General features: G+C 33.4%; 1 protein-coding gene and 1 pseudogene across 6 annotated transcripts; both read right to left on the minus strand.

Moving 5' to 3' along the window:
• Positions 1-605: 605 nt before the first annotated feature.
• LOC146955019 (putative galactinol--sucrose galactosyltransferase 2) lies at positions 606-9,711 on the minus strand. Of its 5 annotated transcripts, none has more exons than XM_085719570.1 (14): positions 9,575-9,711; positions 7,618-7,831; positions 6,863-7,092; positions 6,515-6,605; positions 6,064-6,112; positions 5,881-5,972; positions 5,675-5,782; positions 5,041-5,151; positions 4,333-4,885; positions 2,257-2,324; positions 2,025-2,159; positions 1,619-1,836; positions 1,361-1,449; positions 606-1,076 (listed from the first exon to the last, which is right to left on the minus strand). In XM_085719570.1, exons 2-14 carry the CDS (start codon positions 7,806-7,808, stop codon positions 789-791), a joined length of 2,223 nt encoding a protein of 740 aa, XP_085575696.1. In that variant the 5' UTR covers positions 7,809-7,831; positions 9,575-9,711; the 3' UTR covers positions 606-788. The 5 variants fall into 5 exon arrangements, with proteins under 5 accessions (XP_085575696.1, XP_085575689.1, XP_085575669.1 ...); XM_085719563.1 differs by lacking the exon at positions 9,575-9,711 and adding an exon at positions 9,336-9,358; XM_085719543.1 differs by lacking the exon at positions 9,575-9,711 and adding an exon at positions 7,964-8,299.
• A 3,136-nt stretch (positions 9,712-12,847) lies between these two features.
• Positions 12,848-20,050, minus strand: LOC146955020 (calcium-dependent protein kinase 14-like; annotated as a pseudogene). Its single transcript, XR_015015900.1, has 7 exons — positions 19,176-20,050; positions 15,255-15,378; positions 14,996-15,139; positions 14,253-14,405; positions 14,023-14,143; positions 13,693-13,856; positions 12,848-13,244 (listed from the first exon to the last, which is right to left on the minus strand). The product of XR_015015900.1 is annotated as a calcium-dependent protein kinase 14-like (transcript).
• Between the last annotated feature and the right edge of the window lie 117 nt (positions 20,051-20,167).

Here is a 20,167-nt window from a genome sequence, read left to right on the forward strand (position 1 = left end):
TGTACAGTCATTCTTATAATTTTGAAGAGTATTATAACTGCAAGTTTCTTACCTTCAATCTATTGATTTCTCTCCTAGTTTACATTTATTTTTATCAAGTAAGTGCATTATATCCTTTATTTTCTGTCCCAAATATTTACCCTTTTTTTAGTAGATAAACGGATTGACAGTAGTCCCTAAGAAATCCACACACACAAGTGAGGGATCCTGGTTCAAACTAGGTTCACATGGTTCAATCTAACAATTTCGGTAATTTATCGGTTAAACTACGATTTATGGACATGTTATTCTTTTCATTTTTACACTTTTTCCATCAAACTATTTGGTGTTGAAACAATCTGTCAATTAAGCGCACATAATTCGTTGGACTTCACAGTTAAACATTTATTATTAGCAGCCATTTAACAAATTCTGAAAAAAGAAAAAAAGCTCTTGGTGGTAAAAACACAAGTCTTGAATCTCAAGGTTCCGAGTTTCAACCTTATAAATTCGTTAGCAAGTGTTCTTTGAATCGATGATCTTCTCTACCTTAGATTGGGGTGGGACACTCTTGCCTCACCCAAAATTAAACCAAAAAAAAGAAGCGAAAATGACTGTAACCAACCTGCAAAAGATGATTTTATTGTTCAAAAGAAACAAGCATCATTTACATCCCTCGGAAAAAGAACTTACTCCCTAAACCTTCATAATGTTCCCCCCCTATCTTTAGATGTCAACTTATGACAACAAAAAATACCTATAGCCCAGCAATTCACATAATGTAAATTCTAAGAATGGTATTCAACAACTCAAAATTGTATCTCTATTGGCCATTTGTACATGTCCTCAACTGGAACCGGGATGTAGAAAGTTAACAACCCAGTCTCTGACTCATAGTCGAAGTCGGTTTCATTGTCACCCACCACACACTTCACTGGCTTCTGAGAGGAGTAAACCCCAAATCTTCCACTTCCCCTAACTCTAAGGCTGGCAGATGCTGTCGCTCCTTTATGGATTTCAAAATGTTCTACAGCTCCTCCGGTGTTGAACATGTCCAATAGCCCTATTGGTGCAAATGAAATACCTTGCGCGATTTCCTGCCAAGCATTAATTCACTCATATCATATGTACATCAAACCAAAAATCAATAATCTAATACTTGAAACCAAGGCTTGTCCACAAAAAAATACTTTGAGATCAAAGTTTTCAACAAGTAATAAATGCAACCATTTGAGTTGTAACATCATAAATTTTGATGTCTTTGAAACCACAATGCAACTACAATTATAGGCCGCATTAACCATATTTAATCTTATTTTTCTTCTATTTCATGTATCACAATTACAACGGTTACCTTGATTAAAACTATCTTAAGCCTTACCTTGAGTGGATAGAAATGAAGAAGCTCATACTCTAAAACTTTAAGAGTCACTGGCAATGAAGCATCTTTTGGTAGCCGAATTATGTCACCTAAAAATGTGGATGCTAGTCAGTTTTGATAAAATTGAACAGTCATTTAATAAAGACATGATGAACTTTAATAACCGATACAGTAACATCGCTATTGAAAGTCTGAAATTTTATGCCCAATTAAATTACCAGATCTGTAGAACCAAAAAAAAAAAAAAAAAAGAATTACCTGATCTGTAAGCATAGACAATAGCATCCCCGTTCCAATCAGCACCAGCAACTTGAGCAATGAGGTCAACATCAGCGGTACAAACAGAGCCACTAAGTGTGCCAGGGGTTTCACAATGAATACGGTTTTTCTTCTCTATCTTGCACCACCCAGCACCTTGGCAGTTAAATACACCAACCACTCCACAACATTTGTTCAAATTCCATATCTTAAGCAAGCTGCGAAGTGAGACATTCATTATAAATTAAAGTAAAATTCATTTTAACTAAACAACTTTTTCCGAGAGGAGTTGAACTCCGTCTCTTAGATCATACGGTCGAACTTTTACTAATGAATTAACACCTCATGGACAACTAAGAAATACTCAGAAGCATGGTCTGATAGAAAAACATAAGATTTAACAAACCTAGTTCCATCTCTTGCTGGATCAACAAAGAGAGAGTCAAGAGTGGGTCGGGCTGGTAACTGAGCACGGAGAACCGAGCCATCAGGAAGAACCAATTTCTTTAGAAGATCGAAATTGTGCATTCCTGGTTTATCACTATAAGAACAAGAAAAACCACATCATCATGAAATTAATAATAGGTACTATTATGCATGACAAACTGTAGAAAAAGAATTGTTGAATGTCGCTATACCTGACATAAATAGGACCTCCACTGATTGCACGAGCTGCAGCATGATACTCGGCCGCTGGATGTAAACTCTGAAATTACAAATATTCTTCTGTTAACAAGAATATCACTAATACTCGTTAAAAGTCAACTAGTGCATCAAGTTATATACTCATATTTTCAATAACATGGAATGTTTCAAATTGCGTTCCTCGTAACAGGTCTATTGTGATTATTTTATATTCGGCTAAAATATGGTTTTGGTCCCTGCAAAATAGGCCAGTTTTGGTTTTAGTCCCTGCAAAAAAAATTTATAGCTTTTGGTCCCTGCAAAAATAGGCTAGTTTTGGTTTTAGTCCCTGCAAATTTTTTTTATAGTTTTTGGTCCCTGCAAAAATATGCCAGTTTTGCTTTTAGTCCCTGCAAATCCTTTATAATTTTTTTTTTAAAAAAAATTAAAAAATTAATAAAAAAATTAAAAAAATTCTGGAAAAATTAAAAAAAATATAAAAAAATTCTGGAAAATCGAAAAATTAATTAAAAATTAAAAAATCCTGGAAAAATTGAAAAAAATATTAAAAAAATCTGAAAAAATAATAAAAAAATTGAAAAAAAGATTAAAAAATTATGGAAAATTGAAAAATTAATAAAAATGAAAAAAAAGGAAAAAATTTAAAAAATCTGGAAAAAAATAAAAAAGATTAAAAAATTCTGGAAAAAATAAAATATCTAAAATTTTCTAAAAAAATTAAAATTGTGGAAAAATGAAATTTTCGAAATTTTAATGTAATTCTGAAAATAAAAATTCTGGAAAATAGATTTTAATGAAATTTTAAATTTTCGAAAATAAAAATGAAATTCTGGAAAAATGAAATTTTAATGAAAATTTTTTGAAATTTTCATTAGTATTTCTCAAAAATTTTCCGGGAATTTTTGTGTATTTATAAACCGAGAATAAGGGAAAAAATATGTGTATTTATAAACCGAGCTTAGGTTTTTTATGTATTTTTCGAAATTTCGAAATTTTCATTAGTATTTTTTCGGGGAATTTTGTGTATTTATAAAGCGGGAACTTTTGGGTATTTATAAACCGAGAATAAGGAAAAAAATACACTGAAAAAACCTAAGCTCGACATATATACTAATCAAAATTTTGAAATTTCGAAAAATACATTTTTTCCAGAATTTCGAAATTTCGACATATATACTAATCAGAATTTTTTCATTATTTTTCATTTTATTAGATTATTTTATTTTTTTAATCATTTTTTATTTTTATTAATTTTTCCAGATTTTTTTAATTTTTTCCGTTTTTTCAATTTTTTCATTTTTATTAATTTTTCAATTTTCCAGAATGTTTTAATATTTTTTTTTCAATTTTTTTATTGATTTTTCATTTTTCCAGAATTTTTTAATATTTTTTTCAATTTTTTTTATTAATTTTTCGATTTTCCAAAAAATTTTAATATTTTTTCAGTTTTTTATTAATTTTTAATTTTTCCAGAATTTTTTAATTTATAAAAAAAATTATAAAAGATTTGCAGGGACTAAAAGCAAAACTGGCATATTTTTGCACGGACCAAAAACTATAAAAAAAAAAATTGCATGGACTAAAACCAAAACTGGCCTATTTTTGCAGGGACCAAAAACTATAAAAAAAATTTGCAGGGACTAAAACCAAAACTGACCTATTTTTGCAGGGACCAAAAGCTATAAAAAAAATTTTGCAGCGACTAAAACCAAAACTGACCTATTTTGCAGGGATCAAAACCATATTTTAGCCTTTATATTCTGGAGAATTACAATAAAATGTGAATGACCTCAATATCGGTCATGCTGTAGTTGCAGAGACAACCAAATTTTTGATGTCACGTACACGACCTCAGTCACACGACATTCATTTAAAACCACATTAACTGGTGTTCAAAATAAAAAATAAATGCATGAAATTTGATTGTTTTGTTGCACTATAAAAATGGAACTTTCAAAAGAAAATCTAAACTGACCACAAAATATATTTCTGAAAATATCTAATTGTCAAATTAGTCAAATATGAAAATGCAGATTCACAGACAAGGTATTATTCTCAATTCCACTTACATGAAACATGTCCCAGTCAGGTTGCATGAATTCTCCAAGGAAAATTGAGTTATACGCAACAGACGAAATATGAATGGTGTGAGAAGCAGGATCATGTGGGTAAAAGTCATCAGAGGCTCTCACAACAGCAGTCTGCTTGGCACTATAAAGGCCATCGGTATTGTGACACATGCAGGCAATACATCCATTGTCGTGAAAATTTCGAGCAATAGAGGCCTCAAGTGCTTGATGATAGCTACGTGTGATCGAGACTCTTCCACCATGTCCTGAACCAAGAGTCTCGATGATATTTTGCACATCAACCTTCACTCCATCTACTCCACACGAAGCTAAGTAAGCATGGAGCTCGTTGTAGAAATCAAAAACCTTCTTTGGATGAACCAAACCTAAGCCATGGACAGCCAAGCTGTCCATGACAACGTCTGGTTGGTTTCCTAGGATGCCCGGAGAATGGACCGGGTATGCCAAGGAAGTATCATAATGTTCCATTCCAATTGCTGCCGGCTTCACTCCACCCCAATAACCAGCTAGAGCATGCCAAACATAAACATATCTGCCCATCAGAAAATCAGAGTTCAGTACATATAAGATATAATAATGCATTTGATAATTCTTCTGTCACATAAAATTATATATGTTCCAACAAGTCAAGAACAGAAGATATGAATCATTTCGAGATTTATAGGATTTCACGATCCTAGACCATACTTCACATTGTGAAGTTGCTTTGTTTGGTCCACAACATGCTTCAGACCATTGCTCTCTCCATCTTTTTGAAATTTAGTGTTCTCTTTAATACCAGTCAACCTAGTAGCAAACCTGCAGTCAACAGATTATCTAATGGATCAGTTACACATTCAAACTGAACTAAGATTGTGTTTACGAAATGAGCATGAAAAACGTATGCTAAATATCATTATCAGTTTCTTCGATACATGCGTGTCATATATATCTCGATTCAAATAAAAAATAAATCCATCCAATTGATATAAATTTCTAGAATGTCTCTATTTTGAACATGAATCACATCTTGAGTTCCAATATACTATGATAAATTCAAATTCATTCTAATAAATATCAGCTTAAACTTAGTGTAGTCGGCCACTTTTTTGTCAAATTATGACTCGAACCTTGAATTGTTTTGAGGTTAGTCGATGATATATTCGTTTATAATTTTTCTATCTCACTTGTTTTTTACTTCAAAATGTCATTTTTGTATTGATAAACATATCTGACAATTCATAATAAGATTCAAGTCATGATTCGGAAAGCATGGCTTCCGATTCACAATTCAAATCTCAATTTGATAACCATGATAAATACATGACTGAGAAAATCTTACTGTGCTCCTTCTTGTACAGCACAGTCAGCGTCTTTTGGTTTACTCTCAATCTGTTGCCAGCCATCATCTATGATGAGGAACCGTGGAGACGCGACTCCCTCTGATAAGCTGAAGTAGAAAAACATGAAACAAAACACAGAACTTCAGCAATTAGACTATGTCTAAATATCATCAAGAATCTCAAATTTCCTTCACTAATTAATCACCTTTTCAAGCCTTCCTCAATACCCTCAGCTGTGACATCGGTATAGAAAGCATCCCACGTGCACCAGCCAAACCAGTCAAGAAAAGACGGCAACTGCATAAACCGACCGATAAAAAGGTTAAAAGATTCATTACATAATGAATAAATGGATCTATTTACGATATTGCTAGGTGGAGTTTCTTACTCTTTTTTTCTCACGATGAAGGAAAGTTTGCATCTGTTTTTCAACAGCCCTTAACGACAAGCAAAAAAAGGAGTCAGTAACGCTACATTTGTCAGTAACCAAATGAGAGAAAAATTCTAGCTAATGTATATAATACTAGAAAAAGTTGAGAACTAAAACTGATAGTAAGAAATGTAAAATCATAAAATACATCTGTAGTTTTCTTCCTGAATTTTGGAGACTCAAAAATTGAAGTTGAATTCGCTATAGAACAGTAGAGATGGAAGAATATATGTAATTTGTCTCTTCAATTCTGTCACTGAGCATCAGAGACTCTAAAATCAGAAACCAGTTTTTTTTCCTGTCCCTAACTTCTACGGATAATTCAAATTTTTCTGGTTGTACATTTCAAAAAGCATTGGCGACCACATAGATGAAAGATCACATAGACAAAAAGTGAAAGACGCCTCACTTGACAGCTTGGTTGATGACTTCAAAGGGGTCAGTTCCAGCATGCATGTAGACCATGTGACAGCCTTGATTGGTCTCAACAGTCGGATCTCCTGCAAAACCAAACCACAACCAAAAACAAAAAATCGTTTCGGTCCATTGGAACCCCTCCCTAGTCGCTACATAGATATTTTCTCCAAAGCTATAAGCTCCATTTGTTATATTTAACAAATTGACAGTCATCAAGACATTTCTCCATACAAATAGTATTTCCATTAATAATAGTTTCATCTCGGCATCCTTTCAAATTCTGAACATACTTATGAAGGCAACACCTAATCAATTTTCATGGCCAAAGAGCATTACTCACCACTTTCAAGGCAAATTTCTATCTCATTTTTGTCATTTCCTTGTAGGACCGCACGGAATTGACCTTCCAGTAGAGGAAGTAAAACGGTGTAAATGACTGGAGAATTTTTAGTTTCTTTGATCTCTATAAGCATGAATTGGGTCTCCAAAGGGATATCCCTCCCACAAGTTCCCACTCTATGAGTCATCCACCATAACTTGAACCGGAAACAACACAAGAATCGGAGATCCCTGTTCATAAATTGAACTGAAATTTAGTATACCAGATGGATGCTTGTGTTCTGTCAAGTCAACACAACAGTCCAACAAAATTGCACAAAACAAGTTTTTTTTACCCAAAATCAACAATCATGTCATCCTGTTTACTTTTCTTGATGTCAAATTTTATATAAGCAAACTTGATCAAATGAAGCAGGCAATCACCATAAAAGCATGATGATGTAATTTCATATAAGTTTCACATAAACAACTATATGATAAACCAAACCATCCAGTCTTATTTGGTATACATTGAAGTTATCTCAAGTTGGATAGGTTCACATAAACAAAAGAATTTTCCATTAAATTTTTTAACGCAACTGTATTTCCATTTTCTAGAATTGAGACTCGACACTTTGTATGGATAAACAAGTAATTAAGACAATCCAAATTCCAAACATATTATAAACCATCAAGTCTACACTAGCATTTCAAGTAAAAATAACCAATAAGAATAGGAATACTAGCAATTAAACTGTAAATGGTAAACGAACTTACTGTAAAACACCGATGGGAAAGACATGGAGACTTTTGGTGTTTGAAGCAGTTGCACCAATAAAAGCACCAGTGGCAACGCCCTTTCCAGTTTCTGGAGTTAGAACAATGTTGTCTGGAACTCCACTCAGTATTGTCTTCCCATGAACCACCAAATTCCCATCGTCAACCAAAATTTTAGGTGTCACTGTCATGTTTGAAGTTGAACACTTGACTACTGTAACAAACAAACAGACATATGTATTAAAAAGTGAAATCACAAAACTAACTAATTTTGAATTATAGTATATAAGAAGCAAAACTGAAACGTATCACAAACAAGAAACATGCATCTACTAATAATATAGACCTAGGGAGTTATGATGGTGATGATGGATACTAAAGGTGGTTATGCGGGAATTATAGTGATTCCGATGTGATGGTACCCATGAACATGATGGAGGAATCCTTATCCAATTCCACCTTGTGGAGTATTGTTCTGAAGGTAGAAATGTTGGTGTCCTTAGCATGGTCTTCACCATACCATACCATAAAAATGAAGAAAAAAATGGAGAGATCTTATTGATTACTGCTATCTAAAACAAGTTTACAAAATCTATTCACGTACTATATTCAGATTTTTTTTTTTTTTAGGTAATTGGCTGGAACTAGGAAGAAGAACAAACTTGTTTCTAGACTCAACCATGTCTTGTTTAACACAATCGGTCGGTGTTTCCTGTCACCGAACCAAACCGGATCCGGACAAGAACACGTGATAGACAATACTATTAATGTAAAAAAACATAGACACTCATATGGATGTATATACTCGTATCATAGTTCTAGTGAGCTTAACTCAGCTGGTTGGGACAATGCATAAATGATTCAAACCCTGGCCACTGCCCAAAAAAATATACTTGTATCCCACTACCCAAAAAAAATATACTTGTATCATAATAATAACGGAACCATTTGAAAAAAAATATACTCGTATCATAATAATAACGGAACCATATATAATTTCAAAAAATGGATCTATTTCACTTTTCGATAATTTCAAAAAATGGATCTATTTCACTTTTCGATACAAATGGATCTATTTCACTTTTCGATACAATAATAATTACTTTTTTCAATTATAACTCTAATTAATATTATTTTTATCACTCACAATTCAATATATTATACTTTGTATTTATGATAAAATGAATGCAACAATACTTGATAAGACATTCAAAACTATTTTTCTTTCTCTTTCATTTATAAACTTTTCTTAATATGTGTGAATTAGACAAAAGATTTAGTTAAAATAGGACGGAGGGAGTATTTTATTTATTTATTATATATAATTAAATAAAATATAAGTGAAAATATTATAATTAAATTTAATGTTTTGAACTCCTAATTCATAATACAGTCAAACAAAAAAAACTTTTCATTGATTATCAATGTTTTAGAGATATTGGTTGGATGACTGAATCCTTATTAGATACTGTTATTAAGAAATATGAAAATATTAAGGCTACATGTTAAGAAATTTAATATGAAAATTGTCTTCAAAACGGTGCTAATTTATTTCTCAAAAAATATTGAAAAATATTTTTTCACAAGAATTATATTGTATTAGTAAAATCCTTTAACATGTGTTCTTCGAAAGCATGTCAACACGACCTTAAAAATGAATTATAAATAAATAATGTATATAAATGAGACTCACTTAAATATAAAAAAAGAGAGAATACCTCTGTCGTAGATTTTACCATGCAAAACAAAAAACGCGTGCAACAAATAATATAATTCTTCCATTTCATTTCATGATATCTACATATATACGATCGATTTCAAAATCACACCACCGCCAACAACAATAATATCTTTTTGGTTACATTCACAACAATAATAATATCAATAACAATAAAACAACAATATTATTAATAAAAAAACAATATTATTATGATATTATTTCTATAGTAGTTCTCACCCTGAAGTAAAAGCGTTAAATTGAAAGGTAGAATTTGAGGTCGCTAGGTAGATATTTTTGTTCCAAGAAAGAAATTTTCAAATATTGATTAAATGATATATACGAAGCCGAGGAAGGACGCTTTTATACCGTGTGCAGTGGTAAAGGTCGAGCAAGTTCTAGACCTTAGTGTGGTGACACGTGGAGTGCAATGTACTCCAGGAAAATTGGTAAATTATTATTGTCTAGGAAATGACATTATAAAGAAAAACTAGATTGTTGCATGTTGCCGGGGGAGGCACTTTGGTGACATAATGTCACCGTGAGATTAAATTTGGGCCACACAACACACACCTTTGTGTGGCCCAGATTTAATGTCACCCATACAACACATCTGGGCCACACAACACACATCTTTGTGTGGCCCAGATTTAATGTCACCCATACAACACATCTGGGCCACACAACACAACCCTTTGTGTGGCACAGATTTAATGTCACCGTGATATTATGTCACCAAAGTATTATCCGTTGCCAGTGCCCACTGCATTGCGGGGGTAGTGTTGGATTGAGATAAAAATGTTTATTGAATAAGATACTAATAGCATCTCCAATGGAAGACGTAATCTTGGTTGTTTGAGTTACTTTTTGTGGGTTTAAATTGCCACATTGCATTTAAGCAATCTCAATGAGTTCTACTTCAATGGTAACTAAAACAAGCAACTCATACTTGACTCCACAAATTTATATTTTTTTTTCTCTTCAATTAATTTTGATTCAATTTAAATTTTAATTCATTTACTTTATTAATAGGTAAGAAAATCATAAATATTAAAAATACAAAAATTCTATGAATGATACGTACATAAAAAAGAATTGAATAAATTAATTTTAAATTAATTTTTTATAACAAACAAAAACGACGAGCAATACATATAAACAAGAAATACAGAATAACGAGAAATACATAAAGAAAACAAACAATGAGAAATATATCAATTAATTAGTGTCGTTCTCGCGTCCGAAACTTTCCCAAATAAGCTCCACCAAATCGGCTTGAAGCTGACGATGAATTTGTTTTTCTTGAATATGTGCTCTCATTTGCATGTATGTTTCTAAAAAGTGCGAGGATGAGGACCATTAGATACTTCAGCTGATGAAATGCCATTACCGACATGATCGTAATCAAAGTTAACATCATATGTGTCACGTTCGTCTTCGACAATCATGTTATGCATTATGATGCATGCATACATGATATGTTTCATGTATTTTCATGTGTTTTATTTCGACAGTCAAGATGGTTGTTGAAGCAAAAATCCCTTTAAAATTGTTTTTAAATGATAAACAAACTCTTGTATTAAAATTAAAATTATAATTTTATTTGGTTATTTAATGTGTGCTCTTGAGTGGATTTTATTAAGGATAGGAAAGTCCAATTCTCACATCATGTTAAAGCCATGTATCCTTGAATGATTATGCTCAAGCTTTCAAAGAAGAATATGATGATAATTCATGTTTTAATCAAGAAAGGATAATTGTTGATTTAATCCAAAAAAGCATCACAAGAAATGCCATGCGCAAATGCAAGGGAAATTGTACAAACATTGTCTTTCAAACATGTGCTAATCATTTGCTAAAGATAAGGATGATGACAAAGCCCTAATTTAAATCTTGATGAGCAAACAAGCAAAAAAGCATAAAGCAACATGACTTGGTGACCAAGTATGCAAATATGATTAATTAATGGTGTCTTGAAGACAAAGAAATGAAAGGACAATTAAAGCAATGCATCTTGGAGAACAAGTAAGAAAAGTGGTAAAGAGAAAAGATCATTTTACTCTTCATGTACTTTTCACTCTTCATACACGTTTCTGTAAAAAGACAAGCTCAAGCTCTTAGTGTTAAAGTTGAGGTCGAGGCTGACAAGCTCAAGCTCAGCGTACAAAAGAATGGGACAATGGCAATTTTGCAATTCATATCAACGGTAAGGGTGTCTATACAAGAATGAACAGATGCAAGTTATTGAAGGATGAAGGTTGGTTATAAATAGAAGCTTTCTATCAACAAAGAAAGCATGAATTTTACAAACAATCACAAGCCTACATACAAGTGAAAAATTCATCAATCAATCTCAATATCAAATACTCTTACAGTTCTCAATCATTTTTTCGGATCATCTTCTTAAGAGTATTACAAACTATAATACTCTCATTCTCTTAGTAGCTTGAAAGTTGTAATTAGATCCAAACATCAAATCACATTTTGATTGTATATCTCAAGCCTGTAAAATCTTGAGTGATAGTGTAAGCTTGCTAAAGCTAATAATATCAGTAGTGTAAGCCTAGTGAGGCTAAGAAAATACATAGTTGTATAGCCTCAAGCTCTTCAAAAGCTCGAGTGTTAGTGTAAGCCTGATGACGCTTAGAGAATACATTTTGTTTTACACATTGCAAAGGGGAGGAAGAAACTCCTAAGAACTAGTGAATAATCTCACAAAAGCTGTGGGGACTGGACTAACCCATATTGGGGGAACCAGGATAACTTCTCTGTTCATCTTACTCCAAGCAAAGTCTTGAGAGTATAATATTTAAAGAGAACAGAGAAATTTTTAAAGGGTCACTATTCAACCCCCCTTCTAGTGTCATTTATTTCAACTTCAAGGGTGGCCAAAGTCAGAAAATTCTCAAATTCTAAGCCAACAACATGGAAATTTCGACAAGTTGGGATTCGATAGGTAAAAGGGTAGCTAGAACTGCAAGATTCTTCTAAATCCAAGATCAAAACACCATAGTCTCGACAGGAATGTTTCGACCAAGCAGATTTTAAATCCTTTTTGAAGAGGCAAGTTTGAAGGATGAGACACGTGGGAAGCAGGAAGATGATGTCGAAGGGATTTGGTTTCTAGCCGTTAGTCTAATAGTTATTTTCCTTATGTATATAGTAGTTTTTTATAGGAAAAACGGGTCACAAATCATTAACAAAATTCCTCATAATTTATTCTTCCATGCTACCATTTCATGAAGAAAAAGATCAAAGAGTGCCTCCAAATAAAACACATTAAACATCTAAAAGCAATTTTGTTTTAAAAATATAATCTTGATCAAGAATAATTCTTATAGATCGGTCCGTCAGGGGGTTCTCCACAAAATACCAGTACAAAGAAACCATACATAAGTGTTTCAAAGATGAAGAACGATTTTCCAAGTCCAAGAGGGAAGAGGTTGAGTAAAAGAATTCATCTACCTAATGCATGCAAAATGAAATGGGGTCTCGCTAACAAGTCTACTATGGTTTAGGCTAAGGAATCAAATATAGGAATATTATTTTGAAAATAACAATTTTTTAAAATTTCTAAGAACTGAATACACCACTTTCAAGACAATATTTCTATATTTTGATTCCTTAACATGTGCCTTTCTAGTGGTGTATATTTTGACAAAAAGTGAAATATACTGATCTTATCTTTGTCCATATCATGCATAATTGCATTAATGACTTCTTCACTGTTTGTATCAATCTCATCAGCTAAGGAATTATGCAACTCCTCAAGTTCAATATAACCAGATTGGTTTTTATCAAAAAATTGGAATGCTCTGAGGAAGTGTTCATCATAGGATATCTTTCTCAAATGAATATAAATGGCTACAAACTCTTCATAATCTAGGTAACCATCTTTGTCGACTTCACCCTGTAAAAGCAGACACCTTGTAAAGGGCATATAGTGTATCAATACAATGCTTCTTCATATCTCGAATATAAGCATAAAAAAATTCAATTTTAGTGATTTGAGATATGAACAAATCTAAACTAACTTTATCCTATTTAATGATATCATTCTTAAAATACCATCAATTTCATTTTGAGCCCAAGACTGCAATAAATTTTTATTTTCATGAAGCAAAAACCAGGGAAGGTTAATTTGGTGAATGCATTCATCTTTTTCATTTTGTGGTATAATTTATTTATTTATTGCTTATATTCAAGACCGGATGGATGACTTTCTATTACCGGTTAAATAGAACTAATGAAATTAAAAAAATACTCATGTTGACAGTTAGTTGGACAAACTACTTATTTCCACATCCATCGACTGTGGAACAAACTGAATAGATCCCAGATAATGGGAATATACTCACATCTGCCATAAGTATTTGGACATCTCCATCAGGAATTTGGTGACCTAGCTTAACCCTACTCGTAGTTCATCAATGTTGATTTTTCCTTTATTTTCTGTATCCATCACCTGGAATCCCTCTGTTATTCTAACAACTTCTTCTACAGATAAATGCTCTGCAATCACCTGCTCACATTAAAGTCCAATATAGAAAAATAAAATAAAAAAGACCGAAATAGAAGGGTCGTAAATGGAAAAATATTTACAGAAAACATTTCTGATTCCGATTCAAAAAAAAAAAAGAAAAGAAAACATTTCTGATTAGATATTCAAGTATTACTGATAACATTACCCTCAGTGCTGTTTTCTTAAGTTTGTTCATTACAGAAAATTGTGTGAGCCTTGCTCGCTCGGACTGTTTCTCCCAATGAAACATTAGGAGGATTTCTTTGCATTCTGCAACCATGGATGATCTGCATTTAGTTATCAAGCAATGTTAACGTTCCCAGTTTTCAAGCTTTTTTGTGTGTAGAAAACATTGTTCTTTGCTAAGCTAATTCTATTATTTGAACTGCATATTACCTAACACTTCCTGTGCAGTAAGCCGGCGCTTTGGGTCAGGATCAAGCATCTTCTTAACAAGGTCTTTCGCATTATCAGAAACCTTTGGCCATGGAACCCTTGTAAAGTCAATAAAAGATCTTAAAATTGCTTGAGCAACTCCCTGCTCAGTTTCTGCATTTTAAGAAAGAGACGATTTTGAAAATCAAATTTATCAGACATAAGAAAGCAAGAAACTATGATGTCATGAATATTGTGATGGTGCAATGATAAGTAAACAGAAATTAATCATCATCAGTATTATTTAAATATACAAATGTAAATACAAGGTATATAAATACCACAAGCACATTTGCCAAAATAAAAAATAAAAAATACCACAAGCACAAAAATACCATCTTCATCCACATAAGAAAGATCATGGTAAATTATTTTATGATAATTACAACACCCTTTCAAGTAGGTTATAGTAACTACTCTAAAAAAAGAGTAGGATATAGTAACTAAAAATATGTGTGCCTCTATTAGGTCACGAGGAGAGCTCAGGGGATCGTCCACACTGGGCTCAGAGAAACCATACAAGTGAGTTGGGCATCACACTTTAACCTAAATTCTTAAGGCGTTAGGTTTATGGGTCCTCTCACTTATAAAAGGTTCAACCTCACCCTTGCTACATAACCTGTATCCTAGATGTGGATTTTGGTTGGTCTATTGAGATTTCCGACTCAAAAGCCAAATATAGCTTTGACAAGATAAAAACCAACCTGCCCAAAAAGGATTGACACCGGAAAGTAAGATGTAAAGAATAACTCCAGCACTCCAGATATCAATTTCAGGGCCATAATTTCTTTTTAATACTTCAGGGGCCATGTAATATGGACTTCCAACTATCTCGTTAAATCTTTCACCTACACAAAATTGTAAACTTTAGTTAACTGTGTATGGATGGCAGGACCAAAATGATGAAACAAGAGAATCAAGCAACAACATTAAGTGATTACATAACTAGTAGAGAGCATTTACCTGGTTTAAAGAAAATTGACAAACCAAAGTCAATTACTTTCAAAGATGATGTTTCCTTCTTGTCTGCAAACAAAAAGTTCTCGGGTTTGAGATCCCGATGCATCACACCATGTTTGTGGCACATCTAAAATAACAAATAATCAAACACTAATCCCAATCTATCGTAACCAACAGAAGGGAAAATTTACACAAGCACATTAGCGTAACGAAAGCTAAGAATCTTCATACAAGCCAGAAAACAAAGTATACCTTGTCCTAACATTTTAACTCCAAATGTTAACATGATATATATTTTATTTGCAAAAACTTTGATAAGTGAGATCCTCAAAGCAGCTCTTTCACCAAAAACTTTGATAAGTGATATATATTCTATTACTTGTGAAGCAAAAAAAAAAATCAAATTTAACTTACTTTTCAACTGAAATCCATATTATATATCCGACTATGCTTTTAAGTTATAAAACAACAACAACTACATATCCGACTATCCATATTATATATTTTATTGTTGGATTAAAATGTGGCTAATTCTAAATTACATAATTAAAATAATTTGCACCATAAACAACCTACATAACTTGTGCATGTTAGAATATATTAAAACAATATGTGCATGTTAGAATAAGTTTAAAACAATAATCTTGTTTTTGACCAAGACTATTTATTTTGCGTTGGAATGAGGTCGCTCATGATGGATTATTTAAATAACCAATCCACGATTATTTATAATCTACTTACATAACTAAATATTTTAACCAGTCCACACAAGTGGTTTGTATTCACAAAACAGATTACATCCGTAACTAGTTTTATAACCTGACTTGCAGTGGCAGAGCCAAGAATATTTTTATGAGGGGGCCAATTATGTTATGTATATATATTTTATCTCACAATAAATAGACATGTAAATATTCCTTCAAGAAAAAGAAGGAAAAAAAAAAAAACAGACGTGTAAAATTGTAGGTGCAATGATTCATCCGTATTGATTTAGAAAATCAGCGATACTATATATTGCGAAAAATGTTTTTTCACCGAATTTCACTAATGAAGTACAAGTGAAGTGATGCTATTGATAAAAAAAAAACATTTGATAAAAATAAAAAAAAACAATTCACATTTGATAAAAATAAAAAAAACAATTCGACAGAGACACCAAGTAACAAGCACTACATGGATGTGTCATTCATGTGGCTCAGCTTAGCTACAGTATGCATTTCTTTTAAAAAATACACTAAAAAGCTAAAATTTTTCAAAACAAGGATGGAACCCAAGTCCCACAGCTTGTTTGCGCGCTGCTTTACCACTCCAATGTATCAGAAACTTGTGATATGTCATACAAATATTGATATATATAGTATAACCTTTAGCTAAAATGTGTATATATACCTATTAAAACTGAAAAGTTTGGGACTTTGGGGGAGGCCATGGCCTCCCTATGTCCCTACATAGCTCCGCCATTGCGGACTTGGATTTCTCAAAATCGGTTTCGGACTTGGCATTCTTGGATAATTGGCTATTTGTGCTCATTTGGAGAACGCTACGAGTGTTGTGTTATTTGGCTACTGATAGAGCAGGTTTTTTTTTTTGTTGTGAAGGTGTGAGAATGATAGTGTGAATTGGATCTGTACAGAATAGGTTTGGCTACTACTGTCAAAGTCAATATTTTTTTTGTTGGTTTGGAGACACAGTGTTGCAAATTTGTGTCACTGAATCTTTTTTCTCTGTAGTACAAAAAGAACTTTGCCGCCTATTTGGTATTCTTCTTCTGAGATGTAATGAGTGTTTGGATCTGCATTGGAAAGTAAACAACCGATACTATTGAAACTACATGCTGTGGCTTTCACGGTGAAAAACAGTTGGATGTGGTTCTAATCAGGCTAGTTGCAGTTTTGGGTTTTCCAACTTATTATGTCATTCTATTGTGGAAGGCTGGCAGAAAACAAATTAGAAATGGAAAGAAATGGAATCGTGTACATAGGTTGGAAAGTTAATTTTGGAAAACAGCATGCATGACAGTATGTATATACACATGACATAAAGAACCTTGAAAACTATATATCAATGCTAATAGGTTTATCCTTGCCTACAACTTATAGGGGTGGAGTTATAGAGATCCACAACTTTAGAAATTAATAAATTAAAATACACAAATTCCATATACTATTGTGAGTACTCCAGCAATAGTTGCCGGTGTTTGTCATTAAGGATAAAACATGTTTATGCACCATAACTCAGGAGTACTTCCATAACCTTGTAAGCTTCGAGTGGAGTGTATGATCTAGTTATTTATTGCGTTTCATCTATTTATTGCGTTTCATTTAGTTGCAGAGAAGGATAACATTCAGCTGTGTCATCTTTAACAATAGAAGAATTCAAACAGGCTCTCAATCACATGCACTCCAATAAGATGTTGGACGGAATCAACCTGACCTTCTATAAATGGTTTTGGGACTTATGCGGAGTAGAAATTTTTTTCAGACTTGTATTAATTGGCTGGATATGGCATCTCTCCTAACCAGTAACCATTATTGTACAAACATTGATCTTTCTTTAGAAGGAAAACTCCACTTCCATGAAATACTTGAAACTAATATTGTTGTGCAACGAGTATATCTCTCATGAACAATCCACCACGAAGTATAAAAATAAAGGGAAAGTCAGAGAAGATGCTTTAAAGATGTAAAACACATATGATCAAGTCGATTAAGAGAAGTTGGAGATAGTAATGAATAAAACGGTTTTTTTTTTCTTTCTGCAGAAAATGGATTTAGTGGATGAATATGTTCTTCAAAATAGTCAAGTATTCTGGTATGATGAATGGGGAAGGTGCTAACCCATTGAATTAGAGTAAAGGCTTAAGGCAAGGGACGTTTACCTTTTTCAATAGCTATAGTTTGGCCTCAAGCTTTCTCTACCAATAAATACTCATGAAAAAAATCACGAACATATTATCAAGAGTGAAGTGAACAAATCTTAGTTCTTCTCTATGAAGCAAAATTCACCATCTCTTGACATCCACACTTAAGATACAACTAAGAAACTCAATATTTTAGTTGAAGTGCCTTGATATATTGTAAACATCTCCCAACAATCCTTTATCCTTCTTGTGTATTTCATCAAAATTAGCCGAGTTAGATTTGAGTGAAAGGGTTGCAAGTTGTGTACTCTCATGTTGTGTAGGTAAGTTTGTCAAAAGCATGAAGGACTAAAAGTAATAGAAATTCAAGTCAAAGGTTTGTCTCTGTTAAAGTTATATGAATAATTGGCTCACTTAACATCCATGAAAAAGAACTTATGGATGAAGGCAGTTAAACAAAAGAGGAAAAGGAGTCATGGATGAACTAGGAAAATCTCAAAAAAGGAGTCTCATTTTCCACATTGTCTTACTCATTGACAGAAATCACAACTGTTAGTGTTGTTGATAACTACAATTGAATACTAAAGAATGTAATAGCTTTGTTTACGAAAGCTGATACAATACCAAAGTTATTATCACTGACCAATATCTTACATAAGTTTTTCATTAATAAATGCAATACAATATGTATTCCAAAAGTCATATAACTTTTTATTTCATTATCACATGGCCAAAAATATAAATGACCAATATATGTTAGACAACAAATACATCTTCAACCTAAAGCGTGTCTGCCTTACATGGATATATAATCATTTCAAGAGACATGCAATTGTTTTCAGAAAAGTTGGAAAACAGTATCAAATAAAAAGAGTTAACAGTAAAGGAAGTACAATTTGATGTCATGAAAATGTATATCACAAGAAATGACCTTCATTTGAATTAAGAGGCAAAATTACGCATACATATGAATGAGATAACATTTTCTAAATTCTAAATCTTGGTACCAATTTTACATTAAGAACATCAATAATACCATCAAAACTATGAAACTTAGAACTCACCACATCAACCTCTACTCCCAGTCTCTCCGCCCCAGCAGCCGTGACAGGCCCATGAGCCGCCACAACCAACCCGGGACACTTCCTCCTCAAGTCACCAAAGCCCATCCCAAATACATTCAAGCTTTTAAGCAGCCCCTCCACTTCAGCACTACTTGTAAACACTACAGCATCCAATCCTTCCTCCTCAACCGCCTTCATAATCCCCTCCGCACACCGCGGCCCACTCCACCGCGTCTCATACGCCTCCACTCTAACCGGGACCCACCCACCATCACGAAGCTCCTGCAGGAAACTAGGAACTACAGGTGGCTCCTCCAGGCCAACAACAAGCGGGACCGGACACATTACCCTCCTTCCACCACCATCCCCAAGCTCCGCCGCTAAGCTACTCGGAGTAGCCACCGGTGGCACCAGAACCTTAACCCGGTCAGAACCAGCACAGATTCTAGAGAGAAATCCTTCACGGAGAAGCTCAGAGTCTTTGCCGAGAGCAGCCACGGTGAAAGTGGGGCCGTCGGGGGAGAGCGGAGGATGAGAGAGAGATGATATGGCTTGGTGGAAGGATTGGATTGCGGTGCGGGAGGTGAAAGCAATGGCGGAGAAGGGGTCTAGAGAGTGAGGAGAGAGATAAGGGGAAAAGGTAGATGGAGTGGGTTGGATTGTGAGAGTGGGACACCAAAGGGGTTTGAATGCGTTTACGATAAGGAGATGAGATAGTCTTGATGCGTAGTTTTGTGGCGTCGTGAATGCTACGCTGGGATTCTGTACCGTGTTGCCGCCGTTTAACATGGTGGTTAGCGCCATTTTCCACCGCCTATTTGGGAAATGTGTTTTTCTTTTCTTGCTAAAATTATAACAAGAAATGTTAATCAGTGCCCTGTTAAGGAAACAAATATAATAATATTTATATTGATAGTTGTGTAATCAATACATTAAAAGTTTAAAAAGTGTCTTTTTTGATTTAGAATTTCCTCTTTTGGCTTCCTTAACCG

This window comes from Medicago sativa, chromosome 1 (genome assembly GCF_051527215.1).
Source record: "Medicago sativa cultivar Bolivia chromosome 1, Bolivia_mono, whole genome shotgun sequence".
NCBI lineage: Eukaryota > Viridiplantae > Streptophyta > Magnoliopsida > Fabales > Fabaceae > Medicago > Medicago sativa.